Source organism: Cajanus cajan, chromosome 3, assembly GCF_000230855.2.
Source record: "Cajanus cajan strain Asha chromosome 3, NIPB_CcT2T_4, whole genome shotgun sequence".
Lineage (NCBI taxonomy): Eukaryota > Viridiplantae > Streptophyta > Magnoliopsida > Fabales > Fabaceae > Cajanus > Cajanus cajan.
The window spans coordinates 74,451,159-74,473,469 of NC_138519.1; the positions used below are offsets into that span (position 1 = coordinate 74,451,159).

The following is a 22,311-nucleotide window of genomic DNA, read 5'->3' on the forward strand; positions in this document are numbered from 1 at the left end:
ATAAATAAAAAGATAACATCTCTTCTCCTTAAATACTCTCTATATAAAATTTTATTATAACGCTTATTTAACTAAACATTAATTCTCCTAATATTTTATATTTTTATACAAAACACTTAATTAATTAAATACTATCTAAATAAAGTTATCTATTATCACTTTTGACATAAATATAATGAATCATTTTCATAGCCAGTACCCCACGCCGATCAAGAAACCGCGATTTAACTTTTCCCTTACAATTCTTTTTTTTCATTTTTAAACTTAAGCTATGAATAAAATATTTCAAAGTTTACCCGACAACTTGAGACAAATCAATTCAAAGTATGATACCCATTATTTTACACAAACTTCTTTACAACATATACATTTAAAAGTTGGCATAACATCAAACACAATCACACAATCCAAGACCAAGTAAAAAAGGTTTCCAAAATTTTATTTTTTTTTTCATATGGGTTAATCTCTATTTTCTTCTTCTATGATTATATTAAGTTTAATCGATACACATTGAAGTTGAATTATTGACTTTTGTGTTCGAAGACTTTTTCAGGATTGGCTATTAGTGGCATTTGGTTTACTTTCTGCAATAGCACATGTTTGACAAAACCAGAAATTTCACCCAAAGAAAAGAAAACGAGACTAAACCCAATTTAATTATTATTAAATATTCATGTAACTACGTAGTTGATTATGTTGTTTGCTTGCAATACAAGTAGATTCATTTTAGATTTGCGTAATTTCTTGCTATTGGTTAACCTAATTGACATTTTTGTTCTCCCAAGACTAAAATAAAATATTCACCCATTTCCTACCTAGGATTGGTCGTAATCGAAAGTGTGAAACAATATGAACACTTCCAATGAGGAATCTGAAAAATTGATTCGATGGTTACTGTAATTAACTTTTATTTATATGATTAAATTTTATTTTTGAATAACAATAATGAAATCCGAGTCGAAGCAGAAAAAAAAATGATTGGTGATTTGAAGAAAGTAGCCGAAATTTCTAGTTTACCATATTGACGAATCTATATTTACTTCCATTTTGCCGTGCTAACGACAAAAGTTGTGTTGCATCGATATTAGCAATTAGTCAATATTTATGTTATCCATGTACTGTACATTATAATGCAAATCGATTTGTTTAATTGTTTTTAAAAAATAATTTTAAAATAAATTAATTAATTTTCATTTTTATGTATTTATCTAAACTGTTTTCTTTTAAAAAACACTTTTTTTTTCTATGATTTTTTAAGTTTAAATAAACTAACTCATTAAATATTAACTTTTTTAAAAATCACTATAATATTTTTGAGCGTGTAAAACATAAAAATGTTATTACCTAAAACATTTTACACTTGACAATTTATTCATCATAATTTTAACATAATTTATGTGATTATTTATTTATACTGGAAACTATTTATATATAAGATTGGATTAATAACTTGGTTTAAGATACAAGGAGCACCTACTTGTGACAATTGAAGTCAGTTTATACACCATAACTTAATTTATTGATACTTCACATAATTATTATGTTTATTAATGATAATTTTTCACATAATAAATGATTTTATTATTATTTGAGTAATAATAATCTCTCTCATGCACTGGCGGTGGTAGTTGGACGTTGTTCCCACAATCCTTTTTAATGTTCATTTTCGATTTAGTGAATGTCTCATTCATGTATCATAAAGTCAAATTCGCCAACCTCATTTCATAGCTTCTTTATTTAATTTTCTTGTACCAATTTTTTAATGCATTCGGTTCAAACCCATAGTAATGAAAAAGATGGCCTTACCACATTTTTTGCTGCATTTGTTGTTATGGAGACCTGGTCTTACAGACAAGACATCACACCCTCTGCTTTTTCATGTTCACGTTGATATGCTTCACCACCCTCTTCGTACTTAACTTGTTACTTGTCACACACCCATGTGTTAGTTTCCGCTTTCTTCCTACTATCTGTTCCAAAGTTTAAGTCTTTTTGCATTTTGGCTTCAATTTTGCTTCTCTAGTTTCAAAGGGTTGTTTCTAAAGTTGGTTTTTGATTTGGAGTTGGATGCATGCATAAGGTTGTTTCTGGATTTTCATATCAATTGATGCTATTTTCTTACTATGAGATAATTATGGTACTGATGTATTAGTATATATTAGTTCATATTATCAGTATGATTTCAGCTGATTATAACTGCACAAATATGTATTGATTACCATTTACCAGTATCATTTTGTGAAGCAAGTTTGTAGGAATCTGTTAGGTGATAATTGACATGAATGATGAATCTTTTGTGCGTATTTTAATGCAACATATCAATGAAAGGTAGAGATTCCTCTCTGGAATTTTCACAACTTGGTTTGTTGTTATCAGGGAGAGGAAAGTACACTGCTTAGTTCATGAGTGATATTTGAGAGTTTTCTATTGATTTTCGCATTCCTGGGATGTATCTTTCAAAGAGTTTCAAGCATGAAATTGTTTTCTTCTTGTGGTTCTGCTTCTGTTTGCTACATGCTGCTGGGCAGAATAACATCACTGCTCCCGATGAAGGTATAGTTTTCTCCTTTTTGCCTTTGTTTTTTTGGGGCATTCCCCGATTGCTTTGCTTCTATTAAACATGTACAATATGTTCGATATATAACAGGATTGCAACAATTATATTGAATTACCAATTGATATTCTAATAATTACATTGATATGATTCTGATTTAAATAAAAATAGATTGATTTAGATCTTGATAATAAGAACATACTATATCCTGATAATCTGTATTTTGTTTGTAATAATCTGCAATAAGTTGGTTCATGACATGATATAAAAGTCTCTGTAACTATATGGTTTAGTTTATAGTTAGGTTCTCGTTTCCTCTATTCTGCCAAGTACAAAAAAATTAAAAGTTGAATTTAAGCATAAGGTAGGTGAACCTGTGTGTTGTTGTCAAAAAAAAAAAAAGAAGAAGGTGAACCTGTGCATTAACCACACTTTGAGCTCAAAGGACCCTTGTGTGAGGTGAGGGGGCATGTTAGGTATGTACTATTAAAAGCCATTCATGAGCCTTCACCTAACAACTTAAGCTTTTGGGATACTTGGTTCATGGTAGCTTCTCTTTGATGGCATACAAGTCTTTATTGAAGTGGTAACTCTTCTCTTGGGGAACACTTCCAGTAATATCTTATATGTCACGGTATATATTAATAAAAGCTTCCAGCACATTAATAATTTATTCCTATTTATAATTATCATCTAAAAGATCACAGTAAAATTACTAATAGTCGGAGAGGTGTTAAAACTGTGTTGTAGAGGTGTTTGAACTAAAAAAAAAAAATACTGTAACATGGTGGAAAGATGTCAAATGTGTGTCAAGGTGTCTTTGCCAAGTATTGTGTGGAAAATGTGTTGGGTATGCCGACACGGTATTCTGTAGACATGTTAGTTCTTCATAGATTATTATAACATTTGCAAATACGATATTCATGAATCCCTTACAATATCAATGTCCAGATTTTATTACAAAAATTAAGAAATGAGAACAGAGAACCCATTACTGCAATAAAAGAAAAAGATAGGAACTAGCTGTAAAGTTTTGCTTATAATGCGTATCGTTTTGCTTGGTTCTATTGATATATGATGTTCTTATTTGGTTTAACATGCAGTTGAAGCATTGAAAGCCATTAAGAGAAGTTTGATTGATACTAATGGAAATTTGAGCAATTGGAATAGAGGAGACCCATGCACATCAAGGTGGAAAGGAGTTTTGTGCTACAATGAAACACAAGATGATGGCTATCTACATGTTGAAGAATTGTATGAATTCTATCTTCTAGACATTTCTGTTTCATAAATGACATGATTTTCAGGCTACCATTTCCTTTGTCTATCTTTTATAAATCTCTCTCTCAATCGTGTTATGTTAAAGGATTCACAGTCATTGTAGGTCAAACACTTTCTTAATGGGTTTGGAGCCTCTCATATAACATTTTTGTTCAGTGAAATCTCAATCCTAAACTAAAGCTAAGAGAGAGAAGATTTAAATAATAAAAGTTAGAAGGTATGAGATTTTGATGATGGAGATTTTCACATAAGACAATCCAAGTGAAAATTCCACACAACAGGATCAATTCCCTTTTCTTAATAATTTATATTATGTAAACTAAAAATCAGTATAATCACCTAAACAGGATGGCAGCTGTGAGCCACAACTGCACATCTCTTGATGATGATCTTTTCAGCATATGTAGATGAGTTTGCATGTCTTGATCAATCTGGTTCATCAATTGCCTTTTAATTCTGACATCAATAATTCAATACTACCTAATGCAGAGCTATCAATCTCTGAGAATTGAGAGCTTCATTTGTCACTGCTACTCCTTAATTTTTTTTCTTTGTCTGTAGGCAATTGCTGAGACTGAACTTGTTCGGAACTTTGGCACCAGAGATTGGCAGATTAACTTATATGAAAAGATTGTAAGACAGTTTTTGATTTGACGTTTCAAATGAAAAATATTCTGAACAATTTTCATATTAGCATTATTAGATGCCATTTTCGCTGGTGAAGTAGATTTCACTGATTTCAGTGTTTTTCACCCTTTTGCAGCTTTTAATTACCTTCATCCTCTGATACATGTTTTTCTTTGTATTCTAAAGGAACTTTATGTGGAACAACATAAGTGGGAGTATTCCGAAGCAAGTTGGCAATATCACACGTTTGGAACTCTTGTAAGTTGAGCCTTCTCTTTAGGCATGTATGTTAGTTACTATATGATTAAATTAGTAAGCTGTTTTATTATCTGGGTAATTTTAACCCATTTTAGACATATTAATGGATAAACATCCTTGTCATTGCTTGAATTCAGAAATGATCTTATAAAGAAATTGAATTAAATACCGTTTCCTATAGAGTTAAAGTTGTATAAACAAAGGAGTGGTATTTTAACAAGAGTTGCATCATTTCTGCATTCTTTCTCATTAAATATACTTTTCTTGCAGGCTCCTGAATGGAAATAATTTAACAGGTTCACTACCAGAGGAGATTGGCTATCTTCCAAACCTGAATAGAATACAAATTGATCAGAACCAAATATCAGGCCCTATACCTAAGTCATTTGCAAACCTGAACATGACAAAGCATTTGTAAGGTTCTTTACAATGGAAATGCAGTTTAAGGAATGACCACTCTTGCTGTTTTTACATGAACTCTTTTATTTCTCAGCAATTGTTATTATGATAAAAAAATGAGAAGAAAATAATGTTTATTTTTTCCCCCCCAATGGAGCAGTCACATGAACAATAATTCACTTAGCGGGCAAATTCCACCGGAGCTTTCCCGATTACCAAACCTGGTTCACCTGTAAGTTGGTAATTGAATATCATTGACATAACTGCAGCTACTAACATATTTTCTGTTTTATTTTGAACCTTAATTATCATGTCTATATGTTGTTCACAAGATGCATCTCTGGCCCTGCAGTCTTCTCGACAATAACAACTTATCAGGATATCTTCCCCCTGAGCTGTACAAAATGCCAAACTTACTTATCATGTAGGTTTCTTATTCTTTTTGTAATATATGTGTGCAAGCATATAAAGTTTTATTTTATTTTTTTTATTTTTGGATGAATTATCTCAACAAGAACTTCTTGCATAAGTTAGAATTAAATGAATGTAACTTCAACTTTTTTTAGATGTTTTATCATCTAACTTCTTCATAAATCATAAGTCCCTATAAACTTATTACAAGATTTTTGTTTTTTTGAGTTAGGAACCAAATACTTATCTCAATTCAAAAGCTCTCATTAAAATAAGCTAATCCAAACTAGGCCCTATGCTTTATAAAACTAATTGCACTTTGCCTCTTTTCCACTTGGTTTTAATCTTGGTTAGCTCTTGCATTCTTGAAACATCTATGATTTGGACTGTCATATACATCATAAATATAATATTTGCTGCTTTGTTTTTTGTTTTCCTCTGTATTTTTTTCTCCCCTGTTTGGGATTATTTGATTCTTTCATATGTAATTAAAAATAATTACGTGACACTTGGGTAGTTTTTGACCCAACATTTTTTGAGCTTTTCTTCTCCTTAAAAGGAGAAGCTGAGCCAAACACATTTTTGAAAACATGAAAGCCATTTAGTGTTTGTCTTGTTGATGCATTCTATTTCCTATTATAGAGGATCAAATTTTCAACACAGCATAAATGTGCTTCAACCGTAGTTCTGCATTACCATGTCAAAGAGCTAATCCCATAATTATGATTTCAGCTGTGCATCCACAGTAGATAAATAATACTAAAATAGTTCTTGTCAACTTCAAGGTGGCGTAAAGCATGCATTTCATTTCTGCTTGCCTTTGATAATGGCTTGTGATTAGGGAGAAAATGATGTTCCTATTTATTCATTGTAAAGGAAGAATGTAGAATGCTTCTGAAAACACAAGGAAAAGGATCTTGATGTGAATGCCTTAAACCAAATAGAGCAATGAAACTTTCTTGTCATGTTATTCAAATACATTGAGAGAAGTTGGAGAACAATTTACCAGATCTTTTCAATTAAATTGCCAATATATTTACAGATAAATTTTAAATTGGGATATAATTAAATAAACGCATAAACTTTGGAAACTGAAAAGTTCAATTTAAGGTTTTATTTTCTACTTACTATTTCTTACTTCCCCCTGCTTGTTAACCCTAAGACTGGGAGGCAATTGATTTGATGTTTACTGCTTTTAAATTGTTGACTGTTTTAATAAATTGTTATATAATTGGATTTTTATAGTGTTTCGTTATCTTCTTGTTCTTGCAGTCAACTTGATAACAATAACTTTGAAGCAAATAGCATTCCTGATACATATGCGAACATGTCAAAGTTGTTGAAGATGTAAGTGAATTCTGTAATCCCTTGTCTTTAAGTGAGTTTTGCAAGTACAGGGAGTGGAGCCGAGGTGCCTGAGCCTTTAATTTAAATTTTAGTTGTGAGTTACCTATTTGAGATGCTATAACAGTATAACCTTTTGTGATTAATTTCTTATATGTAGGAGTGACAATCATAACAAAAGAGATAAATGTTAGCTAGGGTATATAAACACAGGGCAAACAATGTTTTAAAAAAATGCTTGTGGTGTTGGGATTATTTTATGGTATTTGTCTTAGAGGATATTTTATAAGGGTTATAACTTTGTTATTTTTATAAGGTTGTTTCATACATAACTCCACAATGATGAGATATTGTCTGCTTTAAGCTAAGCTCTCGATTTTATTTTTGGTCATCATCCAAAAGGCTTCTCAAGCATTGAAGTATGTGTATATTTTATAAGTTGTTATTTATTCTTTTATTTTGTCGATGTGAGACCTTATTTGTATGCTAACAATCCTTCCCTCAAATAAGAGACTAACCTTTCATGTAGAAAAATCTGTCTTTATATATCACATTATCGCTTATCACTTTTATAAGAGTTATAATTTATTGGTTGTCACCGAATGCAACCTGAGGCTATGATACCATTGCCTAAATGTTTGTATCCCAACATGTGGAAACAATGTTTTAAGGATTTGTTCAATTTTTGATTTTTTGAATCAGTTTGGTGGGTTGAAATGGTTTGGATCAGTTCTTGAACACCCCTACTTTTCTCCTATGCTCTACTTAATAAAAATTTTCATCAGAGAAGAAAATTTAATTTGGTCAAGCAGAAGAGTTTGTCAAGGTTAACTATCTAAATGTTGTTACTGGTTTCTTGGTATGATCAGGAGCCTTAGGAATTGCAGCTTGCGAGGACCCGTTCCTGATTTAAGCAGGATACCTCACCTTCTTTATCTGTAAGTTTAGTTATCTGTAATAGAAGTGACTGTTCCTGAGAAAAGTGAAGATTCTAATGTACATGTCTGGAAAAGAAAAAGTCTAATGCAATTTTTAATTTTTTTGTTACAATCTAGTGCAGTTTGTAACTGTGTTTACTCACTATTATTTGTGTAAATTCAGTGACCTCAGTTTCAACCAGTTGAATGAATCGATTCCTCCCAATAGGCTGTCTGAAAATATCACAACCATGTGAGAATCTCTATCATCTAATCTGTCATTGATTGATTTTGCATTTAATTATGTCAATATTTTTCTGTATTTATTGGTTAAAGTAAATTTATAGAATATGGTTAGTTTTTATTTATTATTTATTATTTTTATTTTTGACCTCTTGTGATATGTGCAGTGATTTATCAAACAACCAACTTACTGGAAATATTCCATCCTACTTTGCAGATCTTCCACGTCTTCAGAAATTGTAAGTTATTAAACTTTCATATTTCTTATTTAATCAATTATGTCATAAAATAAATATTTTATTTACTAATAATATCCTTCTATGGGGCAGGTCACTTGCAAACAATTCATTGGATGGCAGTGTTTCTTCCTCCATTTGGCAGAATAAGACTTTAAATGGAACAGAAAAATTTCTCTTGTAAGATCTGAAGCGATAAATTTCACAATATTGGGGATTTTACCATGCTAATATCATTTATTCGTCTGTGTTTCCTTGTGCATAGATGCTACTCAGTACCGAGTTCTAAATTTTAGTTTGCTGAGCAAAGGTTTCTGATCTTGCAGGGAGTTGGAAAATAATAATCTTACAACCATATCAGGCAGTATCAATCTTCCTTCAAATGTCACAGTTGGGTACGGTCCAAAACTTATTAGCTATTTTGCAGTTTGTTCTGAAATCATTGTAGTGGAGACTGGAGATTTTCATTTTATTTTTTCTCCTTGTTATGCATGTTGAAAAGATTAGTGTCATTTTGCTGAAGGTCAAGAATTGAACATTAAATTTAGCATATATTCCATCATTTTGAAATAGCTTCACATGTAATTATCTGAAAATTACTGTATTTCAGGCTTGATGGAAATCCCCTTTGCTCAAATATAACCCTGAATCAGTTCTGTGGATCTGAAGGAGCTACTGAAACAAATGGCTCGTTCACAAATTCCAGTCCTTGTCCCACTCAAGCATGCCCTCCTCCTTATGAATACTCTGTGAATTGTTTCTGTGCGATTCCATTAATCGTTGACTATCGGCTGAAAAGTCCTGGATTTTCAAATTTTCTTCCATATTTGAATGAGTTTAAGGACTACATGACTACTGGAGTTAAAATATCTACCAATCAGCTAGAATATAAATTTTATTGGCAACCAGGACCTCGACTAACAATGGAGTTGAAGTTTTTTCCTGTATATGTTGATAACACTAGTGATCATATTTTCAATAGAAGTGAGCTGCAACGGATCACAACCATGTTTACAGGATGGCTAATTCCAGACAATGATACGTTTGGGCCTTATGAACTGATTGGGTTCGATCTTTTGGGTCCTTACCAGGATGGTAAGTCTCAGAAACTTCTTAGGATCTGCTAGAGTTCTTTGATCGAATCTGGATTTAATGCATGCACTTTTAACAATAAAATTGTGATCACATTTTCTTTAGCTGGATGAACATGGATCAGAATATTGTAGAAAGAAAGACAATGTTTACAGAAAATCTTTAACTCTTGATCTGTATCAGTGGAATACAAGATTAGATATGAGAGAATGAAGAAATCGACAGTGCAGATGCACTAACCCCCTTCAAGTCTTTTCTCTATTAATTTAGTTGTTCATACTAGGGCACCTTTGATTTTCAGAAAAAATGAAACTATAATTTGCATGATCTAGATGCAGTGTTATGTTTAAGAGTATATTATAAGTGTTGAAGTCAAGTGCAAAATCAATAAGAGCGAGCTAGTTAATATTGGAAAGTTAATGTCACTAGAGCACATCAGTGAATGAACAGACTGTTGGACAATATGTACCATAGTTATCCAAATATTGAATATCATGAATCATGATTGCAAACTGTCATATGACTGTCCTCATACTGCTCATTATTGTTTCAGAGATTGGCAAGAGTTCAAAATCAGGGATAAGTACGGGTGCATTGGTTGGCATAGTCATAGGGGCAATTGCCTGTGCAGTGACATTATCTGCAATTGTTACCATTCTTATATTGAGAGTAAAATTGAAAGATTATCATAGCATTTCCAAGAGACGTCATGGTGAGTTCCGTATCATGAATTAGCAAGTGTACTTCTATTTTTCTCTTTAACTTGTCTCGTGTTCTTCCTCTTTCACAATGATCAGTCGTGATGTTATTGTGTGTGCTATTTTAACTTAGCCTGAACCGTATTTGAAATCTAATTATCTTTTAATGTCATCTAAAATGGTCTTACTTTAATTTTTTTTTCAAGGTTTCCTCTCAGAAATTTAACATTTTCAGGGTGAAACTAGATCCACTTTTTCCTCCGGTTTTGAACTTCTGTTTGGAATTTAAAAAGTTATGTGGTGCTTGTATTTACTGTTACAAACCATATCTGATTGATTATCAACTTATCATGTTATAAAATCTATATAAACATGGACTTGTATATTCACAGCATCAAAGATCTCAATAAAAATTGATGGTGTAAGAGCCTTTACTTATGGAGAGTTGTCCTCTGCTACAAACAATTTCTCTGCTCAAGTTGGACAAGGGGGCTATGGGAAAGTTTATAAAGGTATTCTTTCTGATGGCACAGTCGTTGCCATAAAACGTGCACAAGAGGGATCCCTGCAAGGTGAGAAGGAGTTCCTTACCGAAATATCATTACTGTCAAGGTTACATCATCGCAACCTTGTGTCTCTGATTGGATACTGTGATGAAGAAGGTGAACAGGTAACTTTTGTTTCCAAATTCAGAAAATTTAGCACTTGCTATATTTTATTTTAGTAATTTTAATGGATTATCTTGGATTTGTGATGTCATTTGTGGAAGTTTTAATATACACTAATTCCATAGCTATAATTTTGTGACCTTTTAACTAGATGATGATATTATTGCTATCAAAATCAATTCTTATATATTAAATACGAATATTTATCTTATGTAAAAATATTTTTAAAAAATTTTCTTGGATAGAGAATTTTTATAAATTTTTTAATTTTTTAATTTAATTTAATTTTTAATTTACATGATTATTTATAATTAAATTCTAATATTTTAAAATAAATTATCTATAAATAAAACATATTGTGTTACAATATAAATTGTTTATTATAAATCTAAACTATAATTTTGGTGTTATAAACCCCCTTTCAGTCTTCTTTCTTTATCTGACTATATTGAATTTCTTCCATTTGGGATTTGTGTTGTTGTTTCATGCTTGCAGATGCTAGTATATGAATTTATGCCGAATCGCACATTGAGGGATCACCTTTCTGGTATATATTATGTTCTTATTTTCTAATATTATTAATTTTTTGGTTTCCATTGCATTGTTCTGATGACTTGGTAGCCACAGATGCTATGTACATTTCAAGTCTAATGATGTAGATATTTTGTTTTATAGAAATTGTGTGCCTAAGTGGCTTTCTATGTTGTCTCTCTTAAGTATGTGCTTAATGTTTTACTACAGTTACAGCCAAAGAACCTCTGACTTTTGCCATGAGATTGAAGATTGCGCTAGGGGCAGCTAAAGGTCTTATGTATCTACACACAGAAGCTGATCCTCCAATATTTCACCGAGATGTAAAGGCCAGCAACATCTTATTGGACTCTAAGTTTGCCGCCAAAGTGGCTGATTTTGGACTTTCACGGCTTGCTCCAGTTCCAGATATGGAAGGAGTTGTGCCTGGTCATGTATCTACAGTGGTAAAGGGGACCCCGGTAAGGCATTCATGATTCAATTTTGTTTTGCTAAAATTGTGCACATGTAAACTAAGTACAAGAATATCAATCTTTATTTTTGTATTACTAATTTAGGAGTCTGTTGGGAATTGGGATACAAACTAAAAATGCTTTTAAGAGCTTCTCTACTAAAAACAAAGAGTTATTTTCAGTGAAAAAACTCTCAAAAGTACTTCTAGATTTGTATCCAAGCAGGTGTTAGGTCAAGCACTAGAATAGTACTTATAAGCCAGCTCTGTGATGCCGCTAACATAAAAAGGCTCTTAACCTCTATATGCCAACACTTGTTATCTCTAATGTTAGGAGTGTTTCTTTTGTGAAAAGAATGGATATTGAAACATGAAAGGGTGGGTCTAGGGTCCCAAATTCAAATGGTATGAACACTTACATTGGATGGTTTGGAGATTAAATAATGGTATATAAGGATGACCACTTGAACAATGTGGGCTATCCTTTTAGGTCATGTTCATCCCAGCAGTTGTCTCATTCCAATTAAGCTCGAGTATAACAAATAGTATCTCAACTATGACCAGTAAAGTGTGTATGGGTTCTGGAATGTTGATTTTATTTATTTAATGAGTTTTAACATTTTGTTTTTTCACTGTTTTGAATTTTCAGGGTTACCTTGATCCAGAGTACTTCTTGACTCACAAGTTAACTGACAAGAGTGATGTTTATAGTCTTGGCGTGGTATTTCTGGAACTTTTGACTGGGATGCAACCTATCTCACATGGCAAAAATATTGTTAGAGAGGTATTTGCTTATCTTAGGACTTATATTCTCTCCCTATTCCCTATCAAGTGTGATTGGGTCAATGTGATCAACAGTTGGAAAATTCAATTTATCAATTTCTTCATTTTTTTTCTTCCAAATTCATGAACTATTAATCCATTTGGGTAGACAGCCCTGAGTAAGTATTTGCCAACATCATGGGTTGAATCAAATTAAACAATGTCCAAGTAATGTGTATCCTTTTATTACGCAGATATTCCTTCAATCATTTCCTACCTCTCAAGATATCAAATAATAGTGCTTGACACTACCACTTTTCTGATTTCAGGTCAACGTTGCATATCAATCTGGCGTGATATTTTCAATCATCGATGGACGTATGGGGTCTTATCCATCTGAGCATGTGGAGAAGTTTTTGACTCTGGCCATGAAGTGTTGTGAAGATGAGCCGGAGGCACGGCCTAGAATGGCAGAAGTGGTCAGAGAGCTTGAAAACATATGGTCTACTATGCCGGAATCAGATACCAAGAGAGCTGAATTTGTATCCAGTGATTCTGGCAAAACAGACAGTAACAGCACACCATCTTCATCATCTGCTATGAAGACTCCTTTTGTATCAGGAGATGTGTCAGGTAGTGACCTTGTTAGTGGAGTAATACCAAGCATCAAGCCAAGATAGAAACTATACAAGTTGAGAATGAAACTATTATCAATGTGAGTTTGCCATTGTCCTGTGCATTAAATAATGAGAGCACATGGTACTGCATTCTCTTCTTTGTACAATGTGTATACTTACTGATGGAGCACTGGCTGGTACATAGCATATCGATTTTGTACACCATTTTAGCTTAAAGGTAGTTTATGTAGTTCTAGTTAAGTACTGGGAATTGAATTCCTCTTGAACCATGTTTATAAATTAAAAGTTTTTTGTTACTTGTATTGATACAGTAGATTATAAATAATTTATACTATAAATTAAAAGGACTTCAAAAGTTGAGGCTTGTTTTGGAAAATTAAAAAAGAATTCCACAGCTGTTTCAAAAGATACATCAGAATATCTTTGAACAGAGAATGTTTTCTTTAACCTCCCTTTCTCCTCATGTTCAGCTTTCGCCCCATTATACAGTTATACACATCTTCCTTTTGAGAATAGTCAAAAGTTGTTAGCATTATAAGGATATTTCAAATCCTACGTCTATCTTTCTCTTGATGGATTAAAGGGTCAAGTTTGGAGAATAATATGTGGAAGTTTAACAAATATTTATTAGGAAAGAGATTGATATAGGGTTAAAGAAGAAAACAAACAAAGGGGATGGGCCATTTAGAATTAGATTAAGGATGACAAAAAAATTAACTGAAATTGCGAGTATCTGTGAATAAAATTCATTACAAATAATAAATGAATAATCTAAATAGATATTTATGAAAAATGGATATGGATATTTTTCTACCCAATTATAAGTGAAACGGTGATGAATATGATTGTATGTAGGTATCCTTTAAATAAAATTATTTAAATATTTATATTTATATTTTATATTTTTATATTATTTTTAATATTTTAAAAGATTAATATTAATTACAAGTTCAAAAATTAATATCAATTGCTTATTTTTAATATAATTAATATCAAATATAAATTTAAACTTATTTATAATATATTTTAAAAAAAATTTACAAATATCTATGAACACTCATAGGTATTGATAAAATTTATGAGTATCTGCTTAATGGATACTCATATAAATATAGATGGTTACCTTACTATCTATCTATCACTATCCGGGTTCATTACCATCCCTAAATTAGTTCCTTTGTGAGTTATTAGTGAATAACCAATCTCGAAGAACTTGCTAGTAAAATGTCAAAATTTTTCTCTCTTTTTGAATGAGCATTTCCATACCATTCTTGCAATTAGTTTTAAAAAATAATCTAGTTTCTATTATTCGGCCACAAAAAGTAGCGCCTCCAACAAGCGAACCCCTTCTCGAACATTCTGGGCCCACATTGGGCCTAGTCCAAAAGCCCCCGCGGGCCCCACTCTGAAAATATGACGCACGCTCACACGCACACAGGCCCAAACCGCGGGCATCCGAAGGGTATAAAACGAGCACCATCTACTTCCCCCCTCTCCATTTTCAAAGGTTCTATTTCATCGAAAACCAACACCACCATGGGAAGAAGTAAGCAAAAAAAAAAAAGAAAAAAAAAAGCATTTCTCTTCTCTCAATTCTTCAACTTATGAATCTTAACAAGCTAAAAATAAGCTACAAAATTTATTTTCATAATTTTCATCTTATTTTCGTAAAACACTTGAAACTTAAAATAGTACGTAGAAATTTACAAAAAAAAAAAAAGAAGCAATTAAATGTTATATTTATGAATTAAATTATATTATGGATGTTTAGGACCAGCGAGGTGTTACCGGCAGATAAAGAACAAACCGTACCCGAAATCGCGCTTCTGCCGCGGCGTACCCGACCCGAAGATCCGAATCTACGACGTGGGGACGAAGAAGAAGAGCGCGGAGGAGTTCCCTCTGTGCGTGCACCTGGTGTCGTGGGAGAAGGAGAACGTGTCGAGCGAGGCGCTGGAGGCGGCGCGCATCGCGTGCAACAAGTACATGGCGAAGATGGCGGGGAAGGACGCGTTCCACCTGCGCGTGAGGGTGCACCCCTTCCACGTGCTCCGCATCAACAAGATGCTATCGTGCGCCGGCGCCGACAGGCTCCAGACGGGGATGAGGGGCGCCTTCGGGAAGCCGCAGGGGACGTGTGCGAGAGTCGGGATTGGTCAGGTGCTGCTCTCCCTACGGTGTAGGGATGCCAACGGTCACCACGCTCGCGAGGCGCTTCGCCGCGCTAAGTTCAAGTTCCCCGGCCGCCAGAAGATCATTGTTAGCAGAAAATGGTAAGTTCTTAGTTAATAATATTTTGTTGAGAGAACGGATACTTTGGTCATCTCATCTCTACTACAACTATCAAAAATGTCTTAAAACAATTGGGTCAATTTCATTAAGTGTTTATGCATGACAAATTAAGTTTATAAAAAAAATGTTCTAAAAAGAATCAGGTCAATTTAGGGATATAATGGGATAATTATTTGGAGGTCTAAAATTTACTAAATTTATTTTAGTCAATATTTTACTTTTGTAAAATTAAATATAATTAAAAAATAGGCCAAATTCAAACTAAGTCAAGTCATTAAAAAATTGTCCCTTCACTTCATGTGTCTGTTCTTCGAATTAAGTTAATCTATCCTATTTAACACTTCTAATATCTATGTCTCAAAAGTAGTTAGCTTGGTTTAAAAGCAAATGTTTAGTTATCCTTTTTATTCTTATAATTTAATTTAAACGATAATATTTCATTTTAATCCTTATATATATTATTTTTATTTTTTTAGTCTTTATAGTTGTATAAATTTTATCTTTTAGTTTTTATAGAAATAGATGACAAAAATTAAAAAAAACAAAACAAAAAAGATACATAGAGAGACTTAAAAAGGTAAAATTTATGAAAATATAAGGATAAAAAGATAATTAAAAAAAATACTTTACTATTCTAAGCTTGAATTTAGTAGTGACGTTCGTTGAGTTGATAGTTTGTTGTCTTTCAATTTTCAGGGGATTTACTAAGTTCAGTCGAAGTGAGTATTTAAAGTTAAAGTCTGAGAACAGAATTGTGCCGGATGGGGTCAATGTCAAGGTTTGTCTCTGGACTGTGATATGTGGTTTTGAAAAGAGTTTCAGCAATGTGATTCATTGCTCTTATGGGAACTTGGAGGCTTTGAGTGTATTTTGGATCAGTTGATTGACCTTTTGTCCATCCTTTTCAGGTTCTTGGGTGTCACGGACCTTTGGCAAATCGTGAGCCTGGAAGAGCTTTCTTGCCAGCTACAGCTTAGGCCATGTACCAGTGGGAAGTTAGTTGGATGTATGACTTTTCTTCTCACCTGGTGAATGGATATGTTCCAGCTGATTACAGTCTATAAAATTGTGTTTCTTTCTACGTCTTTGTTAGAAGATATCTGAATTATGTGTCTAACGGTCTTCCAATATGTCCCGGGGGCTCGAAAGATGCACATTTGATGTATTTAAATCGCATTATTCTGTCAGTTTGAACAGTATATAAATAAATAAACATGGCCTTTATCGTGTATATTGTTCCTGAACTATGGTATGGTTACCATTATTGGCGTTCTCAAATGAAGTAAAAAATTACGCGCTATTAACCCAAAAAAAAGCAGGTCCACATACCCCTTCTGTTATTTTAGCATACTTCCTTTAAAGTTTATACAGCACAATATATAAAGGAAAATAATTTTCACCCAAAATGTTTTTTTGATTTCGGTGGGTAGACTCTTTCTCTTCTGAACTAAATAACAATATAATTGAAGAGGTAGAAGTTTGCCAACAGAATGTGCCGTATAAGCTTTCATATATATGCAAACAGCTGGATCCGTCACTTTTAATTAAAGTTTTTCTTTCTTTAAAAAGAAATTATTAGTGAAGGCACAATAACAGTGGTTGGCAAAATTTTACACGTGAACCTGTAAAATATGCTCAAGGTTGATTGTTGGGCAGTTTGACAAGAACTGAGTGCTCTGGTTTATGATCACATTCGTAGTCTAAATGAACAAATGCCCGTTCAACTTCCGGGAGTTTCTCCAGCTTTATTTGCAGGCTCTCTCCAATAGTGTGCGCTTCTTTTAAGGGTAAATCTTCTGGCAGCTCAATGTCAACCTGTTCCAAATGAAATCAAATGAGGAGGCATAGAATCTCATTGTTGTTAAGACCAACACTTACCCATACTTCATCCGTCACCAACTCTAAGCAGGACTAATATAAATCATTAGTAAAAAAAAAATTATGGTCGGAACAAGGTGGTATTTAACATGCATGAGTAAGAAAGGTTTGAAAGAAAAAACCTTGTGCAAGTATCAATCTTCTGACTATATAAGTGGTGACAACAAAACTCGGTAAGAGGTACCAGTCGTCACAAATATGTTCGAAGCGTTAAGTAGTACATAGAAGAAACTAGCAGAAAATAAAGAGAAGCCTGAATGGACCCATTAAGCATATTTCTGTGTACAAACAATAATAACCAAGCCTTCTCTCTACATGGAATCAACTATAAGGATTAAAAATGACACTTGTTCATTATGGTATTACTATTACATAATTAAGTTTTAGCGAACAAAGTTAGTCTTGTAGATAGTGCTCCTATAAATTGATTTTGTACAATACAACATACCTCCACAAAATATAGAACCCCAAACGTGTATGCACGGACAGTGTCAACGCGGTTAATTTGAGGGTGCCTTACAACGAGATATGTCAGCTTCTGTAGAACTTCGGGAGGTGCAGATTGTCCCACTAGTGAAACTGCATAGAAAGTTGTCTAGAATCAGAATTAATGCAGTTTTGTTTACAATGAGCAGACTTTGTTCTCCTTTTTGTTTGTTTATTTATTCAGTTCGACGGGAATGGGGGGTATCATGACAAATAATGGAGCTAAACTTCCTAGAGACAACTATCATGACATGCAGAGTATAATACAGTAAAGCTGATGCTAAATCCTAGTTTGGCAAATAATTCTGCATCAATTTCTAATACAAGACAACTAAAAAAAGGTTCATCTGGTTAAGTAAAACTGAAAAAGAATAGTGTATAAAATCTTTCATGGTTGACCAAAACAACAGTTCTTTCTTGGTAGTGAAATTTTAGAAACTTTGCTTTTGAGTGACAGCAACACTAAAGAGAACAGGCGGAGGCAGGAAGAGCAAGAGATGAGAAAAAGGATCAACTTTCCAACAGAAATGCTAGATAGTAATTATAGCTAATCTACTACCAATATTCACTTATTGTTTTCTCTCATGAGTGTATATACCTGCATTTTCCATGACGGTGCGGGACCAATTTGAAATAGTGTAAATTGCAAGCAAAATAGCTCCAATGGGATCAATCCACCAATAATATTTATCACCAAGAACAGCTGCAACTAATCCAACCACATTTGTTACAACATCAAAGTGGTGATCCTGCAAGTTGGCATTTCTGAGATGGTTCAATTGTATTTTAACTTCATTCATAAAGCAAACATCAGAAGAGAACCACCCGTACATCTGCATAGGCACGGACAATCTTGTTTCCTGAGCTTCTACAGTAAAGCCAGAGCATAAGCTTCACCACTGTTGAAAATATCATAATAGAGTACAACCATATTAGCTGTTCAGCAGTCATCTTTTCAGGAGGACTGTTTTGTATTAGTTGTTGTACAGCCGTGATTAATACCTGAAAGCCTGTAGCGAAATGGATTAATCCAATGCATCATGTAATCTATTGCACTTGCACGTAAATGTACCAATACTCTTTAGTGCTTTTAAGAGAACGAGTTTGCGAAAAGTGAAAACCGTAAATTATCAAAATATGCTATTTTAAAAGCAGTAGGATTCTAATTATTGACGCTTGACCATATAAATCAATATGTTGAAGTTCACTTTTTATCCATCATTTCATTAACAAAATTAGGTTGAAGTTCTCTGATTCCAATGACAAAAAGCTACCTGTTGTCAATTTTTTGAGGCAAAAAAAAACGTATGTAAAGTATAAAAACTTGGGGAAGATACAGACATGGCACCTACTGCATTCTTTCTAATACTAGGATCTTTTAATTTATGGTCCAATGGAAAAATGAGGCTTCTGTCAAAATGATATTGTCTAAGTTTACCAAAGACAAAAATAATTTTCAACCAATTAGATTCTAAAGACAAGAACAATAGGAAAAAAATTAATTCCTTTAGAATGGTTTGCATTAAGCGTAAGGTACAGATGTACATTCAAATTGAAATCTGAATGAGAACTCTTTTAACTAAAAAAAATGAAATTTTGAATTAAATTTAATTAAATGAAACAGAATTATTTTGTAGCATGCACCTCCCAGGAGGAGGAAACACTTTTGACATGGACATACAAGTCACAGCAGAATGAACGGTGTCAAAGCCAGGAATAGTTTAAGTCAGTGTGACTCACCAAGAGTTGCCATGACTGCTGCAAAGATAATAATGCCAACTGGCTGCACTCTTAGCTTTCCAATTGGATATTTATAGATATTTATGTTCTTCATCGCAAGGTGAGTGAACCAAAGTATGCCACCAGCCATGAGATCAAGCAGAGAATCCAAAGTTGATGCTGCAATAGCTATTGACCCACTCCTTACAGTGGCATAAATCTAGGCATAGATACGTACATATAGTTATTTTATAGAAGAATTATCGGCAAGTACAATAGAAAAAGAAACACTTAAGGAGCTAATTATGACTAAAATAATCAATCAAGCTTCTTCCATATGTTCATATTGACACATGTATAAATTAATTTGTAAAAATTATCTTATTTAACTTCTCTAAAAGTTGATTTTAACTTATATATAAGTTAATTTTAACTTGAGAAACTTAATTCATTTTTTCATATTTTCTTCTATTATGAGTGTCTATAGAGATATTTATTCAAATAATTTCAAATAATCAATTGTCTTCTGAATCCTCATGATAACAAACTCGGGCAATGTAACAGACTTGGGGCAACTTAGGTAATCTTGCTGGCACTAAGGGGTTAGGTGGTTAATAGTGGAATCAGTCATTACATACTATAGGCTCATTTTCATCTTTATGCACCCTTTTCTCTTTTGTATAAAACCCTATTTTTGGGTACCATTCAGTATGAAAAATCAGAATAGAAATTTCCACTGATATTTTCTTTATCCTCTCTCCTTTTACCATATACTTTGATACCTCAAATGAATCCTATCATGACCTACTGGCTACTTCAAATTATTCAAAAAACGCCTTCAACTCAGAAACATGAAATGAAATATCACCTTTAATATCAACAAAACTATATTTGCATAATTAGAAATCCTCATTGCTCTTTCTTGCTGACGTTGTTCCTGATCGTTTTCCTCAACAATGCAATCAGATGACACCACGGAGTCCACTTCCTCAAACGATTGCAGAGTAGCAAATTGTCGTTCATAGTATTCTTTCTCCCCTATAAAACTCAAAAACATCTCAAGTTCAAAGAAGAAGAAGAAAAAAAAAAACACACAATTCAAGAACACAGGTTACAGCATTAAACAATTCCTCCATTAACATTTCACTTTGCATACTTGGATGTAGTTCATTAAGTACTTTTAATAGTGTTCTCATATCAGAATTAAAACATCACCTTGATAACCTACTTTAATAATTAATGTTTAGATTAGTAGTTCTTTAAACCTTGATAACCTACGTTGATAATTAATATAAGCCTTTTATTATGCAGGTTTATATAAGTTAAACACCACAAAAACCTAGAAAACTATATCCAAGTTTTCTCCTACTCCCTCCGTTACAGTTTTAACATTTGAAAAAGAAAAAAAAAATGACTGATGTTAAAAGTTTCAATGTAATATTAATTTTTTTTTCTTCCAATTTGTCTTCTCATAAACTTTTCATGACAATCCAAAATAATGTATTATCGAGAAAGTGAAACTATCTCGAATCGTTTTGAGACGAAAGGAGAATTTGACTGCGCAAGCTTGATGAGAAAATTACCCAAAACAGAAATCTCAATCGAATCATAGAATTCCCGAACAATTATTCCGTACAAGACTAAAGTCGACGAAAGATATCTAGAGAAACATCGATTGCGAGACATAGAGAGAGTGACCTTTGCTTAAGGCGGTGGAGGAAGAGAGATGAAGGTCGAAGGGAGACTCAGAGTCGAGGCCAGAACGGACCTTATCGGGAAGCTTGGACAGGAAGGCGGCTCTGAGCGAGTTAACCGAGTTGCGGCGAGTGTGTCGGGGTGCCAGGGCGGCGTTATCGGCGGAGGTGCGGTGAGTGAGAAGCGGACGCGTGGGATCCGAATCCGAATTCCCGTCCATGACGAATGGAATGGCGACAAAGGTGATGATGACACATGCAACAACGCAACGCACACATCATATATATGAATGAATGCATTGCTTCCATTATAAGTATGCCGCTAAAATTCAATTTTGTTTTGAATATTCATCAATTGCGATAGTTGAATGGTGCCTCGCGTCACGACACGTCTCACGTGAATATACAGTGTCTTGTTTATTCTCATCATTCTGAAGTCGGGTTTTAAGTTTTAACTCGCAACATGCTACGTACGTGTGTATGGGTGCCAAACCGTGGGAAGGGTCACTTCATTATATCAAGAGCTTATAAAATATAACTCTTTTTATTTAATAGGAAGTTACTTTATTCTAGTAAGTTGGTAAGTTAATAAGTTAATCACTTCACTTTCAATTCATCTATTTTTTTTTAAAAATTTTAATTAAAATATTTTAATATAAATTATTATTTTAACTTTTAATTTTATTATTATTTTTAAAATTAATTAGAGAAATTATATTTTTTATATAAAAGGTCAAAATAATATATATTTTTATTAAAAAATTACTAAACATAAAAATGTACAACTAAAAATAATTGATTAAAATAATATATTTTCATTTTCATATAAAAAGAGAACAATCACCTAAAAAGAAAAGTCAAGATATTATATTAAAATATTAATTTTAACATAATTTTTTTTACAAATTTATCTTTGAAGGGAATAAAATAAAACAAAGCAAGTTGGTAGATTGGTAAATTTATTTATTCAATTCAACTATCAAAAATAGATGAATTAATTAGCAGATTGATCTACCAAGTTCAACTAATTGTTATTGTTCTTGTGTTCGGATACACACTTCAATTATCTTTGTTGTGACGAGTCGGATCTTGGGTCTCGGTCTTCTCGTTCCAATCCGGGCAGTCCGAAGTA

At 32.9% G+C, this 22,311-nt stretch overlaps 3 protein-coding genes across 4 annotated transcripts; 2 read left to right on the top strand and 1 right to left on the bottom strand.

Moving 5' to 3' along the window:
* Positions 1–1,729: 1,729 nt before the first annotated feature.
* Positions 1,730–13,406, top strand: LOC109797287 (putative LRR receptor-like serine/threonine-protein kinase At1g06840). Of its 2 annotated transcripts, none has more exons than XM_020357275.3 (21): positions 1,730–1,944; positions 2,377–2,553; positions 3,658–3,808; positions 4,397–4,468; positions 4,649–4,720; positions 4,991–5,134; positions 5,280–5,351; positions 5,472–5,543; positions 6,803–6,877; positions 7,744–7,812; positions 7,976–8,044; positions 8,202–8,273; positions 8,364–8,450; positions 8,597–8,665; positions 8,881–9,365; positions 9,916–10,074; positions 10,453–10,730; positions 11,224–11,275; positions 11,470–11,720; positions 12,360–12,494; positions 12,802–13,406. In XM_020357275.3, exons 2-21 carry the CDS (start codon positions 2,448–2,450, stop codon positions 13,150–13,152), a joined length of 2,841 nt encoding a protein of 946 aa, XP_020212864.1. In that variant the 5' UTR covers positions 1,730–1,944; positions 2,377–2,447; the 3' UTR covers positions 13,153–13,406. The 2 variants fall into 2 exon arrangements, with proteins under 2 accessions (XP_020212864.1, XP_029126726.1); XM_029270893.2 differs by having other exon boundaries at positions 1,943–2,080.
* A 1,101-nt stretch (positions 13,407–14,507) lies between these two features.
* LOC109796570 (large ribosomal subunit protein uL16) lies at positions 14,508–16,633 on the top strand. The gene is made up of 4 exons (XM_020356239.3): positions 14,508–14,656; positions 14,882–15,383; positions 16,099–16,180; positions 16,311–16,633. Exons 1-4 carry the CDS (start codon positions 14,524–14,526, stop codon positions 16,377–16,379), a joined length of 786 nt encoding a protein of 261 aa, XP_020211828.2. The 5' UTR covers positions 14,508–14,523; the 3' UTR covers positions 16,380–16,633.
* Positions 16,634–16,702: 69 nt separating this feature from the next.
* LOC109796562 (Cation efflux family protein) lies at positions 16,703–21,500 on the bottom strand. Its single transcript, XM_020356231.3, has 7 exons — positions 21,184–21,500; positions 20,354–20,523; positions 19,507–19,705; positions 18,598–18,776; positions 18,365–18,515; positions 17,729–17,859; positions 16,703–17,217 (listed from the first exon to the last, which is right to left on the bottom strand). The coding sequence occupies exons 1-7, from the start codon at positions 21,398–21,400 to the stop codon at positions 17,038–17,040; spliced, it is 1,227 nt and encodes a 408-aa protein (XP_020211820.1). The 5' UTR covers positions 21,401–21,500; the 3' UTR covers positions 16,703–17,037.
* Positions 21,501–22,311: the final 811 nt, after the last annotated feature.

Coding starts and splice junctions, on each gene's coding strand:
- LOC109797287 (XM_020357275.3), top strand. CDS start 2,448: ATGTATCTTTCAAAGAGTTTCAAGCATGAAATTGTTTTCTTCTTGTGG. Junction 8,666..8,880: donor CCTTCAAATGTCACAGTTGG/GTACGGTCCAAA, acceptor ACTGTATTTCAG/GCTTGATGGAAATCCCCTTT. Junction 12,495..12,801: donor GCAAAAATATTGTTAGAGAG/GTATTTGCTTAT, acceptor TTCTGATTTCAG/GTCAACGTTGCATATCAATC.
- LOC109796562 (XM_020356231.3), bottom strand. CDS start 21,400: ATGGACGGGAATTCGGATTCGGATCCCACGCGTCCGCTTCTCACTCAC. Junction 18,777..19,506: donor AGCAGTCATGGCAACTCTTG/GTGAGTCACACT, acceptor ATTTCGCTACAG/GCTTTCAGGTATTAATCACG. Junction 18,516..18,597: donor TTGTCCGTGCCTATGCAGAT/GTACGGGTGGTT, acceptor GCCAACTTGCAG/GATCACCACTTTGATGTTGT.
- LOC109796570 (XM_020356239.3), top strand. CDS start 14,524: ATGACGCACGCTCACACGCACACAGGCCCAAACCGCGGGCATCCGAAG. Junction 15,384..16,098: donor ATCATTGTTAGCAGAAAATG/GTAAGTTCTTAG, acceptor TTCAATTTTCAG/GGGATTTACTAAGTTCAGTC. Junction 16,181..16,310: donor CGGATGGGGTCAATGTCAAG/GTTTGTCTCTGG, acceptor CATCCTTTTCAG/GTTCTTGGGTGTCACGGACC.